This window comes from Lipophrys pholis (genome assembly GCF_963383615.2).
Source record: "Lipophrys pholis genome assembly, chromosome: 14".
Taxonomy (NCBI): Eukaryota; Metazoa; Chordata; class Actinopteri; order Blenniiformes; family Blenniidae; genus Lipophrys; species Lipophrys pholis.
The window spans coordinates 1034816-1056656 of NC_137633.1; the positions used below are offsets into that span (position 1 = coordinate 1034816).

At 44.2% G+C, this 21841-nt stretch overlaps 1 protein-coding gene across 1 annotated transcript; it reads right to left on the reverse strand.

Moving 5' to 3' along the window:
• Positions 1-3993: 3993 nt before the first annotated feature.
• syt16 (synaptotagmin XVI) lies at positions 3994-14835 on the reverse strand. The gene is made up of 6 exons (XM_080479783.1): positions 14761-14835; positions 10503-10760; positions 9060-9304; positions 5978-6436; positions 5120-5309; positions 3994-4464 (listed from the first exon to the last, which is right to left on the reverse strand). The coding sequence occupies exons 2-6, from the start codon at positions 10648-10650 to the stop codon at positions 4151-4153; spliced, it is 1356 nt and encodes a 451-aa protein (XP_080335909.1). The 5' UTR covers positions 10651-10760; positions 14761-14835; the 3' UTR covers positions 3994-4150.
• Between the last annotated feature and the right edge of the window lie 7006 nt (positions 14836-21841).

The window sequence follows — 21841 nt, forward strand, 5'->3', positions numbered from 1 at the left end:
TGTGTGTGTGTGTGTGTGTGTGTGTGTGTGTGTGTGTGTGTGTGTGTGTGTGTGTGTGTGTGTGTGTGTGTGTGTGTGTGTGTATACAAGGATTTGTAAATGTCCCTCTTATTTTTTATATATTTGTTTTACCTCCACCTCTGGATTTTGGTAAAGGCAGACTGTAATTTGGATTATTTTTTTTTTTTACCAAAGTATTGACTGGCAGGCTTACTCTTCCAACAAACCACTTCAGAAATACATTCATGTGTAGAGATATCAAACATAATATGACATGAACTGGAACGATCTAGGGTGAGCCTGCAAGTCCATACTGAGGGTTAAAAATAACCTCACAAATCAAGTTTTTTTTCTGTAAACTAACTGAAGGTGGAGGTGAAGACATTTACAGGTCCACAGTGAAAGTGAAGACATTCTTTCTGTTAAAAACCATCTTACTCGGCCTATTTGGTAGAAGTTTGGTTCACTTGGTGTGAGGATTTGGACTTCTGGATGTTCTCCGACCACGCCGTCAGCTCAGGGGAAACGTTTACGTGGTCAGACGTCGTCTCTTTGTTGCTTGAAACGCTTTTAGAAAGCGGACATAATGGAGTGCTGCAGGAGAGACCCAACAAACCACGTGTGGGTCCTGTGCGAGCTGCGATGTGCTCACAGAACTTACAAAAAACTTTGTAAAAATACAAAAAAACAAAACTAATTAAAGACGAAACAACTCCATTTCCTATTTCCTCTCAGATTCAGAGCAAAAAACTGCAAGTATGTGGAGAAATGTTCGGTTTGATAAACTTGTATTTTCTGTATTTTCCTGGTCATCCATGGATCAAATCTACCAAAAACTTTAATCGGAATCAAAGATACATTATTAGTAATTACATTATGATAAAGTTAGCATGTTCCTTCTGCTAGTCGTCTCACGCGGTTAAAAACAAAGTTATATTTATCGATGCTTATCATCAAGCTGAACTTTGTTCAAAACTATTGTCAGCTTTTGGTCCAAGATCCTAAATCCACATTCATTTCAGAGGCAAACAATAAATGAGAGATTAGCCTGAGCATCAGCACCAATCTCTGTACATGGAATAAAATGCTAATGCTAACCAAGCCTTTCCAATCATTTCTTGCTTTTTTGTCTTTATCGGCCAAAAGAAACCAAGTGAAGCCGTCACTACGAGGGCCGGCCCTCGGGGGGGGAGGGAGGGCCGGCCCCCGGGCGGGGAGGGACGGCTGGCCCCCGGGCGGCGAGGGAGGGCCGGCCCCCGGGCGGGGAGGGAGGGCCGGCCCCCGGGCGGGGAGGGAGGGCCGGCCCTCGGGGGGGGGAGGGAGGGCCGGCCCTCGGGCAGCGTCGGCACATCGTACACATCGTGAGCACCGATTACCACCGGGAGACAGAAGAAACACTTCCAGGGTAATTGGCTGCGCGTCATTAACGGCTGCAGCGAGGGATTGAACGACTCTCGAGCTGGGAGGAGGTGGAGTGTTGATGAGGAGGTGAAGAGGCTCCAGCTGCAGCAGCGTCAGGACGGGACTGAACGCTGAACATGAACCAGACGACTTCCTCCTCCGACACTCTCTCTCTGTAATTTACCTCTCCCATGTTCATTATTGACTTCGTGTCGGAGTTGAAGAGTTTTTGAATTTCAATATTACCACTTGTCTGTCCAGCTCTCAGTTTTCAGCAGATTGAGAGTCTGTTTGTCATTTTGTGTCTTTGAATAGAAAACTACACATAAGAGCTGCTATTACCGTATTTTACATACTATAAGAGACTCACTTTTTTAAAAATTGTTTGTCTGCTCGTGTTTCCGACTGTGACTTTTATTTGCTTTTATTTGCTTTATTTTATTTGCTTGTTTCAAAAGGATGTGAGACGAAGCTCAACTGTCTAAAAACCTGTACCTTATTATCCAGACTATAAGTCACACCCTTTTCCAGTTGGTTATTATATTAACTCACTTATACATCAAATCTATCTTCTTTATCACAACAGAAAGACTTACTACTGTATTTGAGTCAAAACAAACACAACATTGGTAAAAACTTGAACATATTTTTCCTTATGCTTCATGAAACATGTCAAATACTGAGGTACGACTTCTAGTCTGGAAAATAGGTTTCTTCTTCTCTTGTTGGTTTGGCAGTTTTACAAACACTGGTCTTCATTTTCACAGTTCTTCAGCTACACTACAGTGACTCTCTACCGCCCTCTAATGTACACTACAGTGACTCTCTACCGCCCTCTAATGTACACTACAGTGACTCTCTACCGCCCTCTAATGTACACTACAGTGATGCTGCCCAGGTATTATTTGTCGTCGGCGAGGGGCATTAAAGTCGGGATTAGCCCCCAGACTTACGGTTGCCTTTTTGACTGTTGTGTGAATATTTCTTTTTGTGACAGTTTAATCTATTTAATTTTTAAGAATAGGATTACTTACAATTACTTGTACCCTGCAACATCTCGGGGTACAAACTGGTTGAATTTACCACATTGCACCTCTATTTGCTTTACCTGAGTAGCATTAGCATAATTTAGCCAGATAATTTAGTAGATAATTTCAACAGTAACTAAATGAGTTAAACATTAATGATGGACAAGCTGAGGTCACCGAGGATCCAGCTGTGGATGTGAGTACGCCTCCTGCTGGCCTCACAGAGGATCTGACACACGTCCTAAAATATGCGAATAAATTTCAATTTTCAATTGTACTTGCAGTAAATGTCCCCCCATTGTGCTTATATCAGAGTCTCCCATGGCGTCGCCCCTGCAGCACTCCACGGTTACATCGAAATGCCTTTATACCAGTTGTGTCTGTGCCTGCAGTGAGTGCTTTAAACCTTGTGTTAAACCTGGTGTTTCTCCCGCCGGCTGTAAACTGTGGAGGAAGAGTTCATGTTCTCTCTCAGGTGACAGGTCGCATGAGGAAAACAGTCCCAGCGTCTCTGTCGACTCGTCTCCTTCTCTAGTGTCGGTTGTAAACAGATCGAGGAAACTTTCCCCAAACAAACATCCAAACATCTTCATCTGGATAAAAACACCACCGCCTCGTCTCTCCTGCTCCTCGGCACCTCCAGCCACTAAGATGACACCACACACACACACACACACACACACACACACACACACACACACACACACACACACACACACACACACACACACACACACACACACACACACACACACACACACACACACACACACACACACACACACACACACACACACGCTCCTCTAATTTGTGAATTTCTAAAACTAAATTTCGGTGGAAAAACAACATCAGCAGGAAGAACAAACTCAGTTTGTCCTCGAGGCCAACAGACGTTTTTTTTGTACGACTGAGAAATAGTTTCTACTCATGAGCCACGCAAAAAGACACGAAAAGTCTTTTTTTCAAAGTCTGATCTCGGTCCTGCAAAATGGTTTTCCTTGGGTTTACTCTGCCGACCTGAGGACGGCCTGCGATCTCTTGTGGCCCCGAAACGGTTCCCAGAGGGACACCCCACCATCTGGGTGCAAATTTGCATAAAAGTTGCACGATGATCGCTTGACATTTGCTGAACGATCACATGACACGCGGTCAACATTCACAAGATGATCGTTCAATAATGCCACGACAGTGGTTTGACATTCTCACGTTACTCATTTGCATATCTGTGTGACACTCACTCGTACGGCCGTCGCTCTAGACTTCACTTGCAGTGCTGGTGAATGTCAAGCAAATATCCTGCAACAGTTACGCAACACGACTGAGAATAGTCGACCATCTAATATCTGACATTTCTTTGACCTTCAGTCATCAAACATGAAGGAAGAGCAGAACTGCTGGATGAAGAGCAGAGCGGCAGGCTGGAAGCTCATTTTTCACTTCTAATTGAAGAAAACTAAACTGAGAAGCGTTCAAGACACATCTATCGTGACTATCAAGACTCTTTTGAGAAGAAAAAGTGTCAAATTTGTGGAGGATGTTTAAAATTCAAGGAACATATCAGCCTGGAAATCGTGAACTTTTATCAAGGTTTTTCCTGTGAATCTTTCAGCCTGGAGGCGTCGATGAGTTTGTTCTAACCAGCAAGATGTTTGTTTCCGGGCGAGTCTTGGGGTCTGAGCGCCTGCAGATCGAGGCTCACGCTAGCACTGGGTTCCTCACGGTTACGCCTCCAGCAGGACGTGCCAGCGGCAGACCTGCTGGCCTCGACTCTCCTTCATGTCCTGCCAGTGGAGCTGCTCCTCCTCGCCGCTGCTGTTCTGGCCCAGAGCGATCCAGCCCACCATCTCTTTGCGCTTCATGCTGCGCCGGTTGTAGATGGACACCAGCAGCGTGACGTCCGACAGCTGGAACAGCGCCACCTGGAAGATGAAGGTCTCCTTGTAGACGGGGTTGGGCTGGCCGCGGCGCACCGACGTCTTACAGCGTGAAATCTCTTGACCCATCGAGTTCAGCAGGCTGAGACGCCCGTAAGTGTCTGGAGGAAGATGAGGAGGAAGATGAGGATGAAGACGAGGAGGAAGATGAGGAGGAAGATGAGGAGGAAGACGAGGAGGAAGACGAGGAGGAAGAGTTTCACATGTTAGTACAAAGTCAAAGAGCTGGGATCAGGATGTTTTTTATCTCCTGACTTAAAGAGGAAAATTAAAGCACAAATGCGCCTCTATGCTGACGACACTCCCGTATTTGTGTACCTCCGCTACCTGAGCAAAGGGTTAGCGTTAGCTTTAGCACTGGAAACATCCAAAGCTTTTGTGTCGTAACTATTTATTTATTTGATTAATCCGCCAGGCCTCTCGGGGGCACAGTTCTTTCAGTTATGCTTTGTCACTCAGCAGGTCAGCAGAAGTTATTGACTCAACCAACCTGCGAGTTCTCCCAGCTCCATTAGCTTGAATGCTAATTGCCTTTCTACGTCTTCTGATTTGTTTCCAGCAATTTGAGTGGCAAAATAAGTGAATAAATAACTTTAATGACTAAGAAAATTTGCAGATCTTAGTTAAGAAAGTGTAAAAAAAAAGAAAGAAAAAAAAAGATGATTTCCAATTATTTTAATGCTAAATTGATTGTTGATGGCGAAAGGAGGTCACTTAGTGCTGACGAGGTTTTGCGGTGTGTGCGTGGCGACGCACCCGGAGGCCGGTTGATGGCCAGGTTCCTGAAGTGGCTCCCCTTGATGAGCTCCACCGACATGCGTCCCGTGGTGGCGTTGTAGGTGAGGCCCACCAGCAGCTCGGGGACGCCGCCGTGGGTCAGAGACTGCGTGGACGAGGCGCTGTCGCTCTGGGAGACGGCCGACAGACTGAGCTGAGAGTCCAGGCTCTGAGAGGACAGGAAATACTCATGAGATACATTCTCTTTTACTTATTGTACTACTTTCACACAATTATTTACTGAGTTGACATTTCTTACTTTTTTCCATTTACCAACTAAGTTACTTCTTTACTCCTCTAATTACTTAACGAATCCCTTTGTTTTACTTTAGTATGACTTTTTAAGTACTTTAAATCCTAGTTTAGCTACTGAGTTAGTTGCTTTCGACTTACTCATGCAATTATCTTTTAATTATTTCTTACTTAGTTATTTAGTGACTTTTTACCTCACTTAAGTGACTTAAATTTTATTAGTGACTTTTTACTTACTTATTTTCATTTTTTACTTAACATTCACTATTTACTTTTCCATTAGGTCACTGAAGTTACTTATTTTACTCACTGTGACTCACTTATTACTTACTCAATTATTTACTTAGTTACTTGTTACATATACTCACTTTAGTAAGTTAGCCTCAACTGACTGAGTTATTTACTTTTCTCCTTATTATGTACTTAGCTATTATCTTTTTCTTTTTTACTCACCTAATAACTTAATGAGTCATTTCTTTTTCATTTAATCACTAACCGCATGACCTACTTTTTGTATATTCCCCTACTTCTTGTATGTACTGGATTACTGTGCTGTAGCCGTCAGCCCGCTGCTGTCCCACTGACCTTGAGGTTACTGCGGGGCTCCAGGACCAGCGTGGTCTCCATGGTGCCGCCGTCCGGGTCCATCCCCCCCAGGCGCAGCACCTTCTCCCCCATCATGCGCTCGCGGGACATGCGTCCGCCCAGCGCGTACAGCCTGAAGCGCACCGCCGCCCCCTGCAGGTCGGACGGCTCCAGCCGCGAGAAGCGGAAGGTCTCGTTGAACAGCGGCAGCGACCCCCGCTGCACCGACGTCTTGTGGCGCTGCTTCTTGGCGGGCAGCAGGACCATGTGCACCTGCCAGGAGTCCATGCCGCTGCGCGCCTTGTCCGGGACATCTCGCGCCGCCACCACTGCCACCTGCAGCTTCTCTGAGTCCGGCTGGTACTCCAGGGTCAGGACCAGGTCGCCACACCTTGAGATGGGGGTCCTAGGGGAGGACACGGCCTGGGAGGAGGCGCCGTCGTCTGGAGGCTGCTCCTGCTGGAAATGTTTGTTAAAGTCAAGGAGCTCCGGGAGACTTAGGCCCCGCCCACACCTCAACCTCTCAGAGTGTTTTGGGCTCGGGGTCCGTTTACACCACAACGGTGGTCGGAGCCACTGAAAACACAACTTTATGAAAATGCTCTGACTCCGTCTCCATGGGAACCAAGAAGAACGCAACTTTTTGGAAATGCAGCTTTTGCTCATGCACACCACAACTGGAGTTACCAGTAGTTCTGCACATGCTCAGTAGAGCCAATCAGAACAAAGTTTCCTCCGTGGTGTCATGACTCCCAGCATGTTTCCTCACAATAAAGGAAGTTCTTGTTTGAGTCCTGCTCTCATGTTCTTTCTCTGCCTGACTAGTAGAACTCTCCTGTTGCACCTGAGGCAAGTTCAGTGTAGTGTGAATAAAGTGGTTTGCACTTTGCAGAGCAGAAGAAAAGTCCTGGTTTGAATCCAGGTGACTTACAAGAGGAAGGATGGATTAAATCTTAATCTGAAAACTGGACACAAAACAAAACTAACCCTTTGTTTTAAATTTGACCCACATTGGGCTGGGCGGCGTCATGATATGAGCTTGTTTTCCGTGATTGTCGTGTTGAGCTCCTCATATTCATTATGATTTATGTTCAATTGCAGTAAAACTGGAGGAACGGGTGGTTTTATTATTAGCAGCAGTAGTAGAATTAGCGGTAGCATCGGCAGCTCTGTTATATAACTGTATAAATAAACAACTCTGCACTGATCCAGCCACCTCGTTTGTTTGTGTGTGTGTGTGTGTGTGTGTGTGTGTGTGTGTGTGTGTGTGTGTGTGTGTGTGTGTGTGTGTGTGTGTGTGTGTGTGTGTGTGTGTGTGTGTGTGTGTGTGTGTGTGTGTGTGTGGGAGGTGTTTACTGCACAGATTGCGCCCAATTTCTAAGTGTGATTCGGTGACTGAGAGGTTGTTAAATTCGACATCACTGCTCTCCTACGAGCACAAACACATGAAAACACACACAAATACACCTCAAGTAGATGTTACCAGGCGCGCACACACACACACACACACACACACACACACACACACACACACACACACACACACACACACACACACACGCACACACACGCACACACACACACACACTGATTACTGATTATTCATGAGCTGCTGTTTGATAACGGAGGAAGTATCAGTGATTTATTCAGGATCTGTTTGGTTTGCTTCTCAGTAGCTGAGTGCTAATGCTAACGCTAACAGCCCAGCGACAGACGCAGCTCTGCAAAGCATGATGGGTAACAGACAGTCAGTGATGCACATGTGTTTTTACTTACAGATGTTTTTTGGGGTTCAGTGACGTGTCGTTAATTTCATACATTATTCAGAGTTGAGAGTACCGTCAGAGACACTCATTCTACTTCTCTATCCAGCAGTTATTATAAAATGTGATCAATGCACCTGTTATCATAATAATAGTTATAAGCAGCCGTACGACATGAAATCAATATTAGACTGGATTATCATGTGTTGTTTCAGACTTCATTTTAATTACTGCGTGCTGGATTGGACTCTGTAGACTTGCTTTGAGATTGGATTTGGATATAATTTTAGACTGGGGTTTAAACTGGATTACAGACTGGGCTTAAGGCTTGAATTAGACTGGTTGAAGGCTGGATTTTAGACTGTGTTTAGACTGGGTTTAGACTGAGTTTAGACGGTGTTTAGACTGGGTTTAGACTGAGTTTAGACGGTGTTTAGAATGAGTTTAGACTGAGTTTAGACTGGGTTTAGACTGAGTTTAGACTGAGTTTAGACGGTGTTTAGAATGAGTTTAGACTGGGTTTAGACTGTGTTTAGACTGGGTTTAGACTGTGTTTAGACTGTGTTTAGACTGTGTTTAGACTGAGTTTAGACTGAGTTTAGACTGTGTTTAGACTGTGTTTAGACTGTGTTTAGACTGTGTTTAGACTGGGTTTAGACTGTGTTTAGACTGTGTTTAGACTGGGTTTAGACTGTGTTTAGACTGGGTTTAGACTGAGTTTAGACTGTGTTTAGACTGTGTTTAGACTGGGTTTAGACTGAGTTTAGACTGAGTTTAGACTGGGTTTAGACTGGGTTTAGACTGTGTTTAGACTGTGTTTAGACTGGGTTTAGACTGAGTTTAGACTGGGTTTAGACTGGGTTTAGACTGAGTTTAGACTGTGTTTAGACTGTGTTTAGACTGTGTTTAGACTGGGTTTAGACTGTGTTTAGACTGGGTTTAGACTGGGTTTAGACTGTGTTTAGACTGGGTTTAGACTGAGTTTAGACTGTGTTTAGACTGTGTTTAGACTGAGTTTAGACTGGGTTTAGACTGTGTTTAGACTGTGTTTAGACTGGGTTTAGACTGTGTTTAGACTGGGTTTAGACTGTGTTTAGACTGGGTTTAGACTGAGTTTAGACTGTGTTTAGACTGAGTTTAGACTGGGTTTAGACTGTGTTTAGACTGTGTTTAGACTGGGTTTAGACTGTGTTTAGACTGTGTTTAGACTGAGTTTAGACTGGGTTTAGACTGGGTTTAGACTGAGTTTAGACTGAGTTTAGACTGGGTTTAGACTGGGTTTAGACTTGCTCTAAGCCTGTGATGTCAGAGTGCGGTACCTCGGGGCTGAAGGCAGACGAGCTGTCTGTGGCTTCGTTTTTGTCCTGATCTGCGGTTTTCTCAGTGTCCTCCCTGCCGTCGGCGGCCTGTCGGCTCATGCTCGGGGTGGGCGTGTCCCGGGAGGCCGACGCCTCGGCTGCGATTGGCTTGTCCACGGAGACATCGTCAGACGCTCGCTCGCTCTCCTCCATCGCCGCCGTCAGCGGGTCCTGGAAACCCGTCCGGCTCTGAGCCTCCAGCTCTCCTGCAGGAAACGAGACGAGACGTCAGATCTCTGAGAAGTCATCTCCTCTGAAGACTTCCTACTAGAGCATTTAAATCTGGATGATGCTCTATAATCTGATGTTAGGGGAGGAAGATGCTCTATAATCTGACTTTGGGGGGAGGATGCACTATAATCTGATGTTAGCGGAGGAAGATGCTCTATAATCTGACGTTGGGGGATGCTCTATAATCTGACGTTGGGGGGAGGATGCTCCATAATCTGACGTTGGGGGGAGGATGCTCTATAATCTGACGTTGGGGGGAGGATGCTCTATAATCTGACGTTGGGGGGATGCTCTATAATCTGACGTTGGGGGGAGGATGCTCTATAATCTGACGTTGGGGGGATGCTCTATAATCTGACTTTGGGGGGAGGATGCACTATAATCTGATGTTAGCGGAGGAAGATGCTCTATAATCTGACGTTGGGGGGAGGATGCTCTATAATGGGCTAATAAATCATGACAGGGAAAAGAGAGACAGCAGCTTTGCAGCTCTCCGCTTGTTTTTACATTAAAGCAAAAGTATCACAGTTACTGAAACTTTAATAACTATTACTGAGTACTTCATTAAAGTAATCAGTTACTAGCGGAGCAGAGATCAGGAGAAGTAAACGAAGCCATTACATGTGATGTTTGTTAAGACTGTGACCTTTGTGAAACATCTAACCTGGTCCCGGTGATCTAAAAGCAGCTTCATGTGACTCCGGGTTCAGTAATCTGTCAGAGCTCGTCCGTTTATCTGGAACAGGTCGTCCCGCAGACCAATCAGTGGCAATTATCTCCAATCCTCCGTCATTAAGGTCGCTCCGACTCTCATATCAATGGAGGCGGTTTCGCTATGGCAACAAGGTGAGTCACCAGCTTGTGTGTGTGTGTGTGTGTGTGTGTGTGTGTGTGTGTGTGTGTGTGTGTGTGTGAGAGAGAGATAAGTGTAGTGAAGAGAAAACTTCTCTTCATTTCTAAAGGGTGTAACCCACACTCAGCTCTGCTGCTCATCCTACAAATGCATGTTCCTAAGAAATGTAGTTCCAGTCAAGAGAGGAACAATCAGGCTTCACACGTCACAGGACAAAAAAAATCGTACTTGTTTTGAATCTCCTGTAAATAGCACGCAGACTTTTTTTTTTTTTTTTGCTGAGTCATGGATTCAAACCAGCCATGATGTGAGTTCAGTACCGTCGCAGTCGGACGGTTCCGTGCTGCCCTCCTCCTGGTCCGACAGTCGGGTGAACTTGTGGCGCCGACCAAGCGACAGCTGGCTGTGCAGGAACTGCTGCTCGCCGCCGGAGCCCGTCGACGGCACCGCCGGCGACGCTGCTGCCATGCGGAAACTCTGCGAGCGCGACACAGAGATCTCGAACTGTTTCAGGACCTCGCCCTCGCTGTCGGACGAGCTGGTGGGGTCGTCGTCGTCGTCGTCGCCATAGCTGTTCACTGAACAGAGCGAAACACAGGGAAGAAGAGGGGATGACAAGAGGGAAGAGCTGGGAGAGTTCAGGAGGAGGAGGAGGAGAGGAAAAGCCTTCAGTGGTTCAAATGTGCAGAACTTCACGACTACTGGATCGAACTGAATCACAGCATTAGATCATCAGTTGATCTGCAGCGGAACGACTTAAAAATACAGAAAAAGTTGAAGAAAACCCAGAAATTTACTGTGAAACCAAAGGAAAGTTTAACGCTATGCAGACGACACACAACTCTACTTTGATCACCATCAAATCACTTCAGGGAAAACTAGACGGTTCAAACAAGGCCTGAGAAATATAAATAATCGGTTATAAACATTGAACTAGATTTCACATTAAAGGGGTATTTACGCATCTTAAATAAAAATAAAAAAGGACATCGTACTTTAGAAAATGATGGAATTTTCGACTTTGATCCAAACATCATCTCATAATAAAAGAATAAATTCAAGATTTCTGATGAAATAAAACTAAAACCTTTAGATTCTTTCTCGATAATAGATAATAGAACACAACAGACATATATACAAACATATCAGTTCACTGTTATGTTTGCCCTCTGTTGTGTTTTATTCACTGTTAAGTCTACTTCAGTTTTTTACCTTTTTACTCCAATATGACTATATTTTAGTGTACATCAGTTTTATTTATTTTCTTAATGTCATATGAGAGGTTAATGCGGTTTTCTACATGTGTGAAAATGTTTGGCAGAATTGACAAATAAAGAGATTTTTAATTTGAGATTTTGCCTTTCTGGCTTTATTTGCCCTAAAACGGAACATTTTCCAGTAATACAAGAAAGATTGTCATAAGAACGCCGGATGCACCGTCAGGAGAAGCAGGATCCTGGAAACGATAGGAACCCTGGTTTAGGCTGGAGGGAGGGATTGTTTCTACAGATTAAAATCCTGGTTGGGATCGGGGGGCGGATTATACTGTCATCATCCAAATAAGAGATGTGAAAACCAAAGAGACAGAAAATGTCTCATAATTGAGCAAATATATCAAAAACAACGAGGAAAAGAAAACTTCTTCAGATTTCTGTCAAACTATGTTGAGGGCCTTCGTCTGATGAGGAGCCCCCCCAACCAACCCCTCATCATAGGTCCAACGGGTGGAGGTCCAACAGGGTGAGGGTCCAACAGGGTGGAGGTCCAACAGGGTGAGGGTCCAACAGGGTGAGGGTCCAACAGGGTGAGGGTCCAACAGGGTGGAGGTCCAACAGGGTGGAGGTCCAACAGGGTGAGGGTCCAACAGGGTGGAAGTCCGACAGGGTGGAGGTCCAACAGGGTGGAGGTCCAACAGGGTGAGGGTCCAACAGGGTGGAAGTCCGACAGGGTGGAGGTCCAACAGGGTGGAGGTCCAACAGGGTGAGGGTCCAACAGGATGGAGGTCCTGGACGGAGGTGACTTGAAGAGCTGGAGGAAGTTACTGGAGCTCCTCCACCCTCCATGCTGCCAGTTCCTCCACAGTTCCAGCAGATGGAGGATTTCCTCGCCTGCTTGCCGTCGGACCCGACAACCAACCAAAGGAAGCCGCCATGTTGGACCCAATCAGGGGCCGGAGGGTCGCTTCATCACCGCCACATAATTGGATAGCAACAGCTGAATAAGTGACGCGGAGTGCAGGTCAGCGTACCTGCCTGAGCCGTCGCCATGGTTACCTGGAGAGCAGGAAGGAGGCTGAGTGGGCGAGCGGCGGCGGCGGCGGCGGCTGATGATTGGTCCATTAACTCGCGTGTTTTCAAGGATTTTCACGGCAGATTAACGAGACTCGGCGATCACGTGTGTGTGTGTGTGTGTGTGTGTGTGTGTGTGTGTGTGTGTGTGTGTGTGTGTGTGTGTGTGTGTGTGTGTGACTCAGCAGCTTGCCGGTGCCCACACACACACACACACACACACACACACACACACATTGACATACACCGGCCAAAACATTAGGTACACCTTGTTGGAGGCAGGCTGGACCTTCTTTTATCGCCACAATCTTCAGTCTTTGTGTTGAAGATTGAACAAGATGCAGAAAAACTCCGCAGACATTTACTGCAACCTTGATTCACCAGCATCACGTATTTCCTGCACATTACGACATCCCGTCTCTCTGAGTCGAAGAGTTCTGCTGTTTCTGTCCAACGGACTGTTTGTCATATTTAAAAATACATTTCTGGGTTCTTTTTGAGCTCTGTGACATATTTGTAGTAAAACAAAGAAGTTCACTTCCTCGATTGGAGAACTTAACAAACACCACCAAAATAGGACTAATAAACAAACAGTTATAGAAATGACCAGCACACCAGCTATTTAATCAAAACTCTTATCTGTTTCTATTTCATCTATATCCCTTCATGTCGGCCTTTCTATTTATTATGTGTGCATATTCAACATTTTTGATAATTTTTACTTAAATTCATGAAAGATTACATTTTATATTTAGTTTTTATTTATTGATTGGAATTGTAAATGTAAAATATGAATTGAAAGAAATGTAAATACAGATTTATCTCGTATAGCGTACTATAATATACTCATATAGTAACTTTGTCTACTTATATATATTTTTCGTCACATATTCAGCCTTTTCTACAAAAGAATTTCCCTCGGGAATTAATACATTATTTAATATTCTCTATTCTGTCTAAAATATCGTGTTTTTTTTTCACAAAACAACCATACTGAATTACTTAATTAAATAAATGTGTGATTGAAATTTAACATTTTACAAAGTATTTGTGTATTTCTATATACTTGTTTAAATTCTATATTATCTATTCAGACATTTTACAACTATTGATCAAATTCTGTGTCTCTGAACTTAATGTTTTTGTAGTTGTTTGTACTTATTTGTTTTCGTATGGATTTGTATATTTCTTCCATCGTTTCTAATGTGTGAACATTAAGAAATGAACATGAAATCAAACTGTGTCATTTAATTATGTGCTATATTCATACGAACTACTACTAATACTACCACCACTATAATAATAATAATAATAATAATAATAATAATAATAATAATAATAATAATAATAATAATAATAACAATAATAATTGTTTTTTGTGTCTTGGAGACATTAATTGCAGCATTAATCTTAACTTTCCATCATTTTAACCAATGATTAATTAATGGCTTTAGAGGTGAATTAATGAGTTGTGGGACCTGATCGGTGTTGATTTGTTAAAGAGGCGAGGCTGAAGGATGAAGCTCAACACAAAGACAAAGTGTTGACACAGCAACTCACAACCTGTTCAGCAACTGACTGCAGCCTGCAAAACTCCCAACAGAGCAAACACACAACCTCGAGCTCCTCTACAGCGCTGAGATGGACGGTGATCTAAGAACCACCAACCAATCCAATCAGTGCAAAAGTTCTTCAAAGGCTGGAAAAATGTGACATCAGACTTAAAAGCAACAGAAACCAAAATCTGAACTTTCACACTCAGACTGCAAAACGAGACCAAGAGACAGAAAATACCCAAAGTGTGAAGCAAAGAAACATAAACGAGACTCAAACTCCTAATAACATGTGAACGTTCTGCGTAGAAACAAAACGTGACACAAAACTATAAAAAACTAACAAACAACAAATGAATATTGAAGCAAAATGATTAAAAAATGTAAAAGTAACACAGAACAAGACCAAAAACTGAAGAAACGGACAGTTAAAGTTTCCCAATGTCAGCAAAAAGACGCAAAATTCAACAAAAAGCCAGACGACACCGACAAATCCGTGCAAATCAACAATAAGAGACAAAGAGGAAAGGAACCCGAATACAGACTCAGAGAAACGAATTCAATGTGAAACTGAAACTCTGATTCTGAAACTGGACTTGATGGAATCATGAAAGGAATCAGTCCTTAAAACAAAACAGACCAAATAAGGAGCTCTTTTCAGGTTCCACTCTGTACCTGTAAACTCCTCTTTTAAACCAGGTTCTGGGTTTAAATCTAGATTTTGTGCCCCGGCTCACCTGAACCTCCCGCCTCACCCTGCGGAGCTCCGGAGCAGTCTTCAAGGAGAAGCTCCAGGCTGGATGAGCTGTTTGTTCAGGAAACACACCTGGAAATACCTGAGACTCCGCCTCCTGCAGGAGAGGAGGTCCAACACAATCCGGCTCAGTGTTTTCTCAGTTTGACTCGCAGCTTCCAGGAAAGCTACAGAGGAAACACCTCCTCTCTTCTAGAGGCTGAAAACTTCTCTCTTCCTGTCTCATCCAGACAAAACACTCCTGTTATCACCTTAATGTGCTGTGATCATCTCACTCTCTAGAGCTACACTCTGTAGAGTGCAGACTTTCACCAAAGCCACATTTGTCACCATGGAAACCAGTAGGTTACCAGGTTATTGATCCACCGCTCCTTCCATCGCGTGTTGTGATGTTCAGGTGAAAAGAAGTACTGCTGGTTCTTATTCTTTAGTGGTACTTGAACGCACCGTCAGAGTGAGCTGGCCTGTGATTGGCTGGGAGTGGAGAAGGGGGGCGGAGTTAGCAGTGTGCTAGCAGAAGGCTCATAGAGGAGCTCCAGAGTGTCGACAATCAACGAACGAACTAACAAAATAAGACAAAAACAAAACGTTGGCCCCACATTTCATTGGTGAATAAATCTCGTATGTTTGGGATGTTTTTGTTTTGTTTGACGTTGACGTGACGTCGTTACACCACCCTGTCGAAAAGTCGCCAATAATGTGGGAAATATAAATATTTTAGATCTTATTTACACGATTCAAGTGAAGTCGCTTCATTTTTTGTCTTTCATTTCCCAAAACCGTCACGTTTTTACGTTTGAACATTTTTAAAACGATGTATGTAGGTAGCATGTTCACACACACACACACACACACACACACACACACACACACACACACACACACACACACACACACACACACACACACACACACACACACACACACACACACACACACACACACACACACACACACACACACACACACACACACACACACACACACACACACACACACACAGTCTTACAGTGAGAAGAAAAGAAGATTGTTTTTTAAAGATATATGGAGCAGTAATGAAGGCGTAATGAGAAAACACTTTTTTAAAGATATGTAGTAGAAGTTGTATTTTGCCAGTATTTTCACAAATTTGTGACTTTTAAAGTCAGCGTAACATTGGTACTCCCCCTGATGTTAACCAAGAAGTAAAGTAATATAAAGTGATTTGTGATGGTGCATATTTGTTGTGTTTATAACAAAATATTACTTATTGGAGATAATATTTTTCTGCAGTTCAGAATCAAACGTAATACTAAATAATCTTCACTGTTTTCATGGGAGACTGTGGTAAAGTACACAGTGTGAAATATTTAGTTGACCTTTCGGCACATTTGCTTTGTTTGACAAGTGGGAGGAAAGAAAAAGTTTGTTTAAATGACGTGAAGAGAAAGAAAGAAGGAGTGTGGAGATGATTCTGCTCTTCCTCCTCGGCTCGCTGCAACTTTTCTCTCCTTCAAGGTCTCAGTTCATATTTCTGCTGGAAGCTTCGTGACTGAATCACCTCACACACACACACACACACACACACACACACACACACACACACACACACACACACACACACACACACACACACACACACGCTCGACGGTTACTCAACAGTTTAATTAGAGTCGTAGCTCCTGCAGCTCTCAGGCTTCAGCTTGTATAAGACAGAAACCTTCAACTGATGACATCACTCAGATATAAAACAAAACAAACACTGAAACTCCACAGATTATTTCTTTGTGTTTTTGAAGAGGATTTATTTAAATAGAGTCAAACTGATTTACTCATTAAACTCAGATCAGGAAGATGCTCTATAATCTGATGTTAGAGGAGGGAGATGCACTATAATTTGATGGCACAGGAGGAAGATGCTCTATAATCTGATGTTAGAGGGGGAAGATACTCTATAATCTGATGTTAGAGAAGGACGATGCTCTATAATCTGATGTTAGGGGAGGAAGGTGCTCTATAATCGGATGTTAGAGGAGGGAGATGCTCTATAATCTGATGTTAGAGGAGAAAGATGCTCTATAATCTGATGTTAGAGGGGGGAAATGCTCTATGATCTGATGTTAGAGGAGGGAAGATGCACTATAATCTGATGCTAGAGGAGGAAGATGCTCTATAATCTGATGTTAGAGGAGAAAGATGCTCTATAATCTGATGTTAGAGGGGGGAAATGCTCTATGATCTGATGTTAGAGGAGGGAAGATGCACTATAATCTGATGCTAGAGGAGGAAGATGCTCTATAATCTCATGTTAGAGGAGAAAGATGCTAACTCACCCAGCCCCTGGCGTATTCCCACGCGTCCCTTCTTGCGGCGGCCATGTTGCTCGAGGCAGGGCAGCCCGCCAACGCGCGAGAAGCAAAGCTTCTTGTTGATGAAGAGGAAGAGGACGGCCAACGCCACGATGAAGACCCCCACCGCCGACAGGAAGCCGATGGCCTCTGGGGTGACTGGCAGGAGGAGGGAGAGGGAGAGGGGACACACAATGACACACTGATCAGCCCACACCAACAGGCAGCCTGCACACACACACACACACACACACACACACACACACACACACACACACACACACACACACACACACACACACACACACACACACACACACACACACACACACACACACACACACACACGATACGCATGGCACGAGTGATACACACAGACAGAACGAGTGAGACTTTAGTATGTGAGTCACCCTCAGTGCCTTGCTCAAGAGTAGAATCAGTACACAAACACACATCCTGGCCTGCCTGGCTCAAGAGCACTCGGCTTCACTTCCTTCTCTAAACAGAGCAGTCAGATCATCACTTCAGCACCAGCAGACTGGCTGGTTATTGGGGGCGGGGCTCTGGCGCAAGGTGAGATACCCAGCATGCATCAGGGTGCGGTTCTGCACACATGGCGACATTTTCAGGTGAAAACACAAAACATCTGCAGCGTTTTTGGGCGACAGTGGTGCTAGAAAACACGCCGCCTTCATCGCCATGGAAACAGGGGGGAAACTTTTCTGAAATGCTGCTGCTGGTCATGATTACCACGGTTCTAGTAGCTTGATGTTCTGCACATGCTCAGTAGAGCCAATCAGAACAAAGTTTTATTTTGACAGTCGCCGTAATAACAATCCAACCTGGTCGTTTTATTTTGCTGTAAATCGATGCAATTTGAGAACAACCCACATGAAGATAAAAATACATTTGAAGTAGAATCGATGTCCAGTATTTACTATATATATATATATATATATATATATATATATATATATATATATATATATATATATATATATATATATATATATATATATACTGAGGTTAGAAGTGAGAGGAATTTAGTTTGTATTATTCTGGGGATGGAGGCGTTATATAGCTGATCTGTGTCACAGACGTTTCCTGCAATACACACTCATTATAAACTCCAAAACTGTGGAAAGAAAGAGTAAAAAGAAGCAGGTGAACGTGTGAATGAGAGCAAAAGGAAGAGTGGAAGTGAGGGAGGAGAGGAGTGAAGTGAGGGAGGAGAGGAGTGGAAGTGAGGGAGGAGAGGAGTGGAAGTGAGGGAGGAGAGGAGTGGAAGTGAGGGAGGAGAGGAGTGAAGTGAGGGAGGAGAGGAGTGGAAGTGAGGGAGGAGAGGAGTGAAGTGAGGGAGGAGAGGAGTGAAGTGAGGGAGGAGAGGAGTGGAAGTGAAGGAGGGATGAGGGCGATTCATAGTAACGGGGAGTGATGCTTTTTCCTGTTGCCACGGTAACATTTCAGGCAGCAGAAACCAAACGCACACACACACACGCACACACACACACACGCACACACACACACACACACACACACAGGCAGATGAACACACACGAAGTGGCGTGGGCTTGTGAGGATGTTCCACGTCTTTATTCCTTTTGTTTGCCGCCGTGGAGGAGGGAGAGAGAGAGAGAGAGAGAGAGAGAGAGAGAGAGAGAGAGAGAGAGAGAGAGAGAGAGAGAGAGAGAGAGAGAGAGAGAGAGAGAGCATGAGCTCCCACGCCTTCCAGATGTTTACAGATTCTCGCGGCGCTCAGCAGCGGCGGCGGCAAAATAATGAGCGCCAATCGCATCCTGACTCAGAATCAGTTCTCCAGCCCGGATGGAAGGAAACAGGAACGAAATAATGAAAGTGAAAAAGAGTGAAAGAGAAGATTGGATCATATATAGACTGAATGGAAGCAATATAGATTGTATAGGAAGAGAAAAATATATGTTGAATACAATATATACTCATATGTAAGGACGCGTACTGCAATCACATGAGAAACTCAACTCGACTCAGTTCTTCTGAATTTATGAGATAATTATCTCATAAGTTCATCTGAGCCCCCCAGACTGAATACTGAACCAATGAAACAGAGACTGGAGGAAAGAAAAATGAACTAGCGAGGCAACAAACAAATTCATCTAAAATGTAGTCAGATTACAATACTCAGTCAGACTGAGGAGTAATGGAGCACCGGGACTAAACCAATAAACATCTCAAGAGTTTTTAAAGATCTTTTCTTCTGAGTTCTACTCAGTGAAATTCAGACCGTCAGTCTAATGTTTCTACCAATAGAGCCTATTTTTATTTTATTTGTTTGTTGCACCAGATGAAATTGTGCCTCTGCTTGTTAAACAAACAAACAAACAAACAAACAAATAAACAAACAAACAAACAAACAAACAATAAATCTAATGAATTCGACTTGATTCTGGTGGAAAACGTCTGAAGCTGCTGCTGCTTCACTTTCACTCTGACAGGCAAACATTGTGTGTGTGTGTGTGTGTGTGTGTGTGTGTGTGTGTGTGTGTGTGTGTGTGTGTGTGTGTGTGTGTGTGTGTGTGTGTGTGTGTGTGTGTGTGTGATTGGTGATGATCAATAATAATCTATGATGATCAGAGAGAATCTGTATTCATCAGTTATCAATCAATCAACTTTATTTGTAAAGTACTTTTTTATACACTTAATGTAAAACAAAGTACTTAACATGATATAAAAACAGTGCAAAGACACAATAGATAAAATGCAGTTAAGAAGGACATCAGTTGTCCTCGTGTCCTCAGGAGACACCAGAGGAGACACCGGAGGAGACACCAGAGGAGACACCAGAGGAGACACAGGAGGAGACACCAGAGGAGACACCGGAGGAGACACCAGAGGAGACACCGGAGGAGACACCAGAGGAGACACCAGAGGAGACACCAGAGGAGACACAGGAGGAGACACCAGAGGAGACACCGGAGGAGACACCAGAGGAGACACCAGAGGAGACACCGGAGGAGACACCAGAGGAGACACCAGAGGAGACACCAGAGGAGACACCGGAGGAGACACCTCCACATACAGCTGGGTGTCATCAGCAGAGCTATGGAAGCTGATGCCATGTCTCCTGAGGACGTCCCCGAGTGGCAGCATGTCATGATTAAAAGGATTGGGCCTAAAACTGATCCCTGGGGAACCCCACAGCTGACTTCATGGGTTCCTGAGGAACGTGTGTCCATAGTTACAAAGAAACTTCGATCTGTGAGAAAAGAACTGAACCAGAGACGCCGGCCAGATTCCTGAGTCTCTAATAAAGGACCTGATCAATGGTGTCAGAAGCAGGAAGATCCACTAGGATCTAGACTGGGAGCTGTTGGGGGTCTTGATTGCCCCTGATACCATTTAGAACCTTGATCAGGGCTGTGCTGTGGTTCTTCCTCCAACCAGACTGACGCCTCTCTAAAAGGTTAACTGGAAGTAAAAAATACAAACTAGTTCTTCTCTAATTAGCTTCAGAATGTTCAGTTGGATGCAAAACCGTCCAGGGAGTCCTCTGATTCCCATCTGTATTGATTAGAGATGATCTGTATTGATTAGAGATGATCTGTATTGATTAGAGATGATCTGTATTGATCAGGGATGATCTGTATTGATTAGAGATGATCTGTATTGATTAGAGATGATCTGTATTGATCGGAGATGATCTGTATTGATTAGAGATGATCTGTATTGATTAGAGATGATCTGTATTGATCGGAGATGATCTGTATTGATTAGAGATGATCTGTATTGATCAGAGATGATCTGTATTGATCGGAGATGATCTGTATTGATTAGAGATGATCTGTATTGATTAGAGATGATCTGTATTGATCGGAGATGATCTGTATTGATCGGAGATGATCTGTAATGATTAGAGATGATCACTGAGGACGGAGTAGAAACCAGCAGCTGAGATTAAAACCAGATGAAGCAGACGAGTGGAAGCAGGAAGCTGATGAGTTTTTGTTCCGACGGGATCGGAGAGTGAACGAGGAGCAACAGATGAGACTAATGAGAAGCTGATTGGAGAGAGAGACCCTGAGAACAATGAGTAATCTGTGCTGAGGGTTTGTTTGTGTGTGAATACTAAAAAGCTTCATCCCCTGATTATTATGCAGCGGCAGACTATTGCAGCCCAGCGTTTGAAGTGCGGAGCGCCAGAGGACGAGGGGAGAGGCTTTGATGTGTTAGATTGAGGAAGAGGAGGAAGAGGAGGAAGAGGCAGCAGCAGCAGCAGCAGCAGCAGCAGCAGCAGCAGCAGCAGCAGCAGCAGCAGCAGCAGCAGCAGCAGCAGCAGCAGCAGCAGCAGCAGCAGCAGCAGCAGCAGCAGCAGCAGCAGCAGCAGCAGCCATGTTGTTTCGGTTCATTAAAAGCAGACAGGAGACGTCCTGAAGAGCTTTGTGCTGCTTTTCTTTCTTCTTCTCCTGAATAAAAAGTGCCGCCTGCTGCTTATCTCAGTTCAGTGTGAGGTCACTCATTAATCTGGCTAATTACTTTCAGCTCTGCAGGCCAGTGTGTTTGTAAAGACTATCACTGTGACACACATCTGTCTGCTCCCTCAGTCTCAGGCCACGTTTACGCCGACAGAGCGCTGATATTTCTTTTATTTACACATGAACGCAGCTGCAAGTCTCAAGAAATGATGATTTCTGAAACCTTTGGCCACAGTGGAGATTTAGAAAAACTCTGTTTTCTCAGGCTACGTTTCCAAGTATCCAGGTT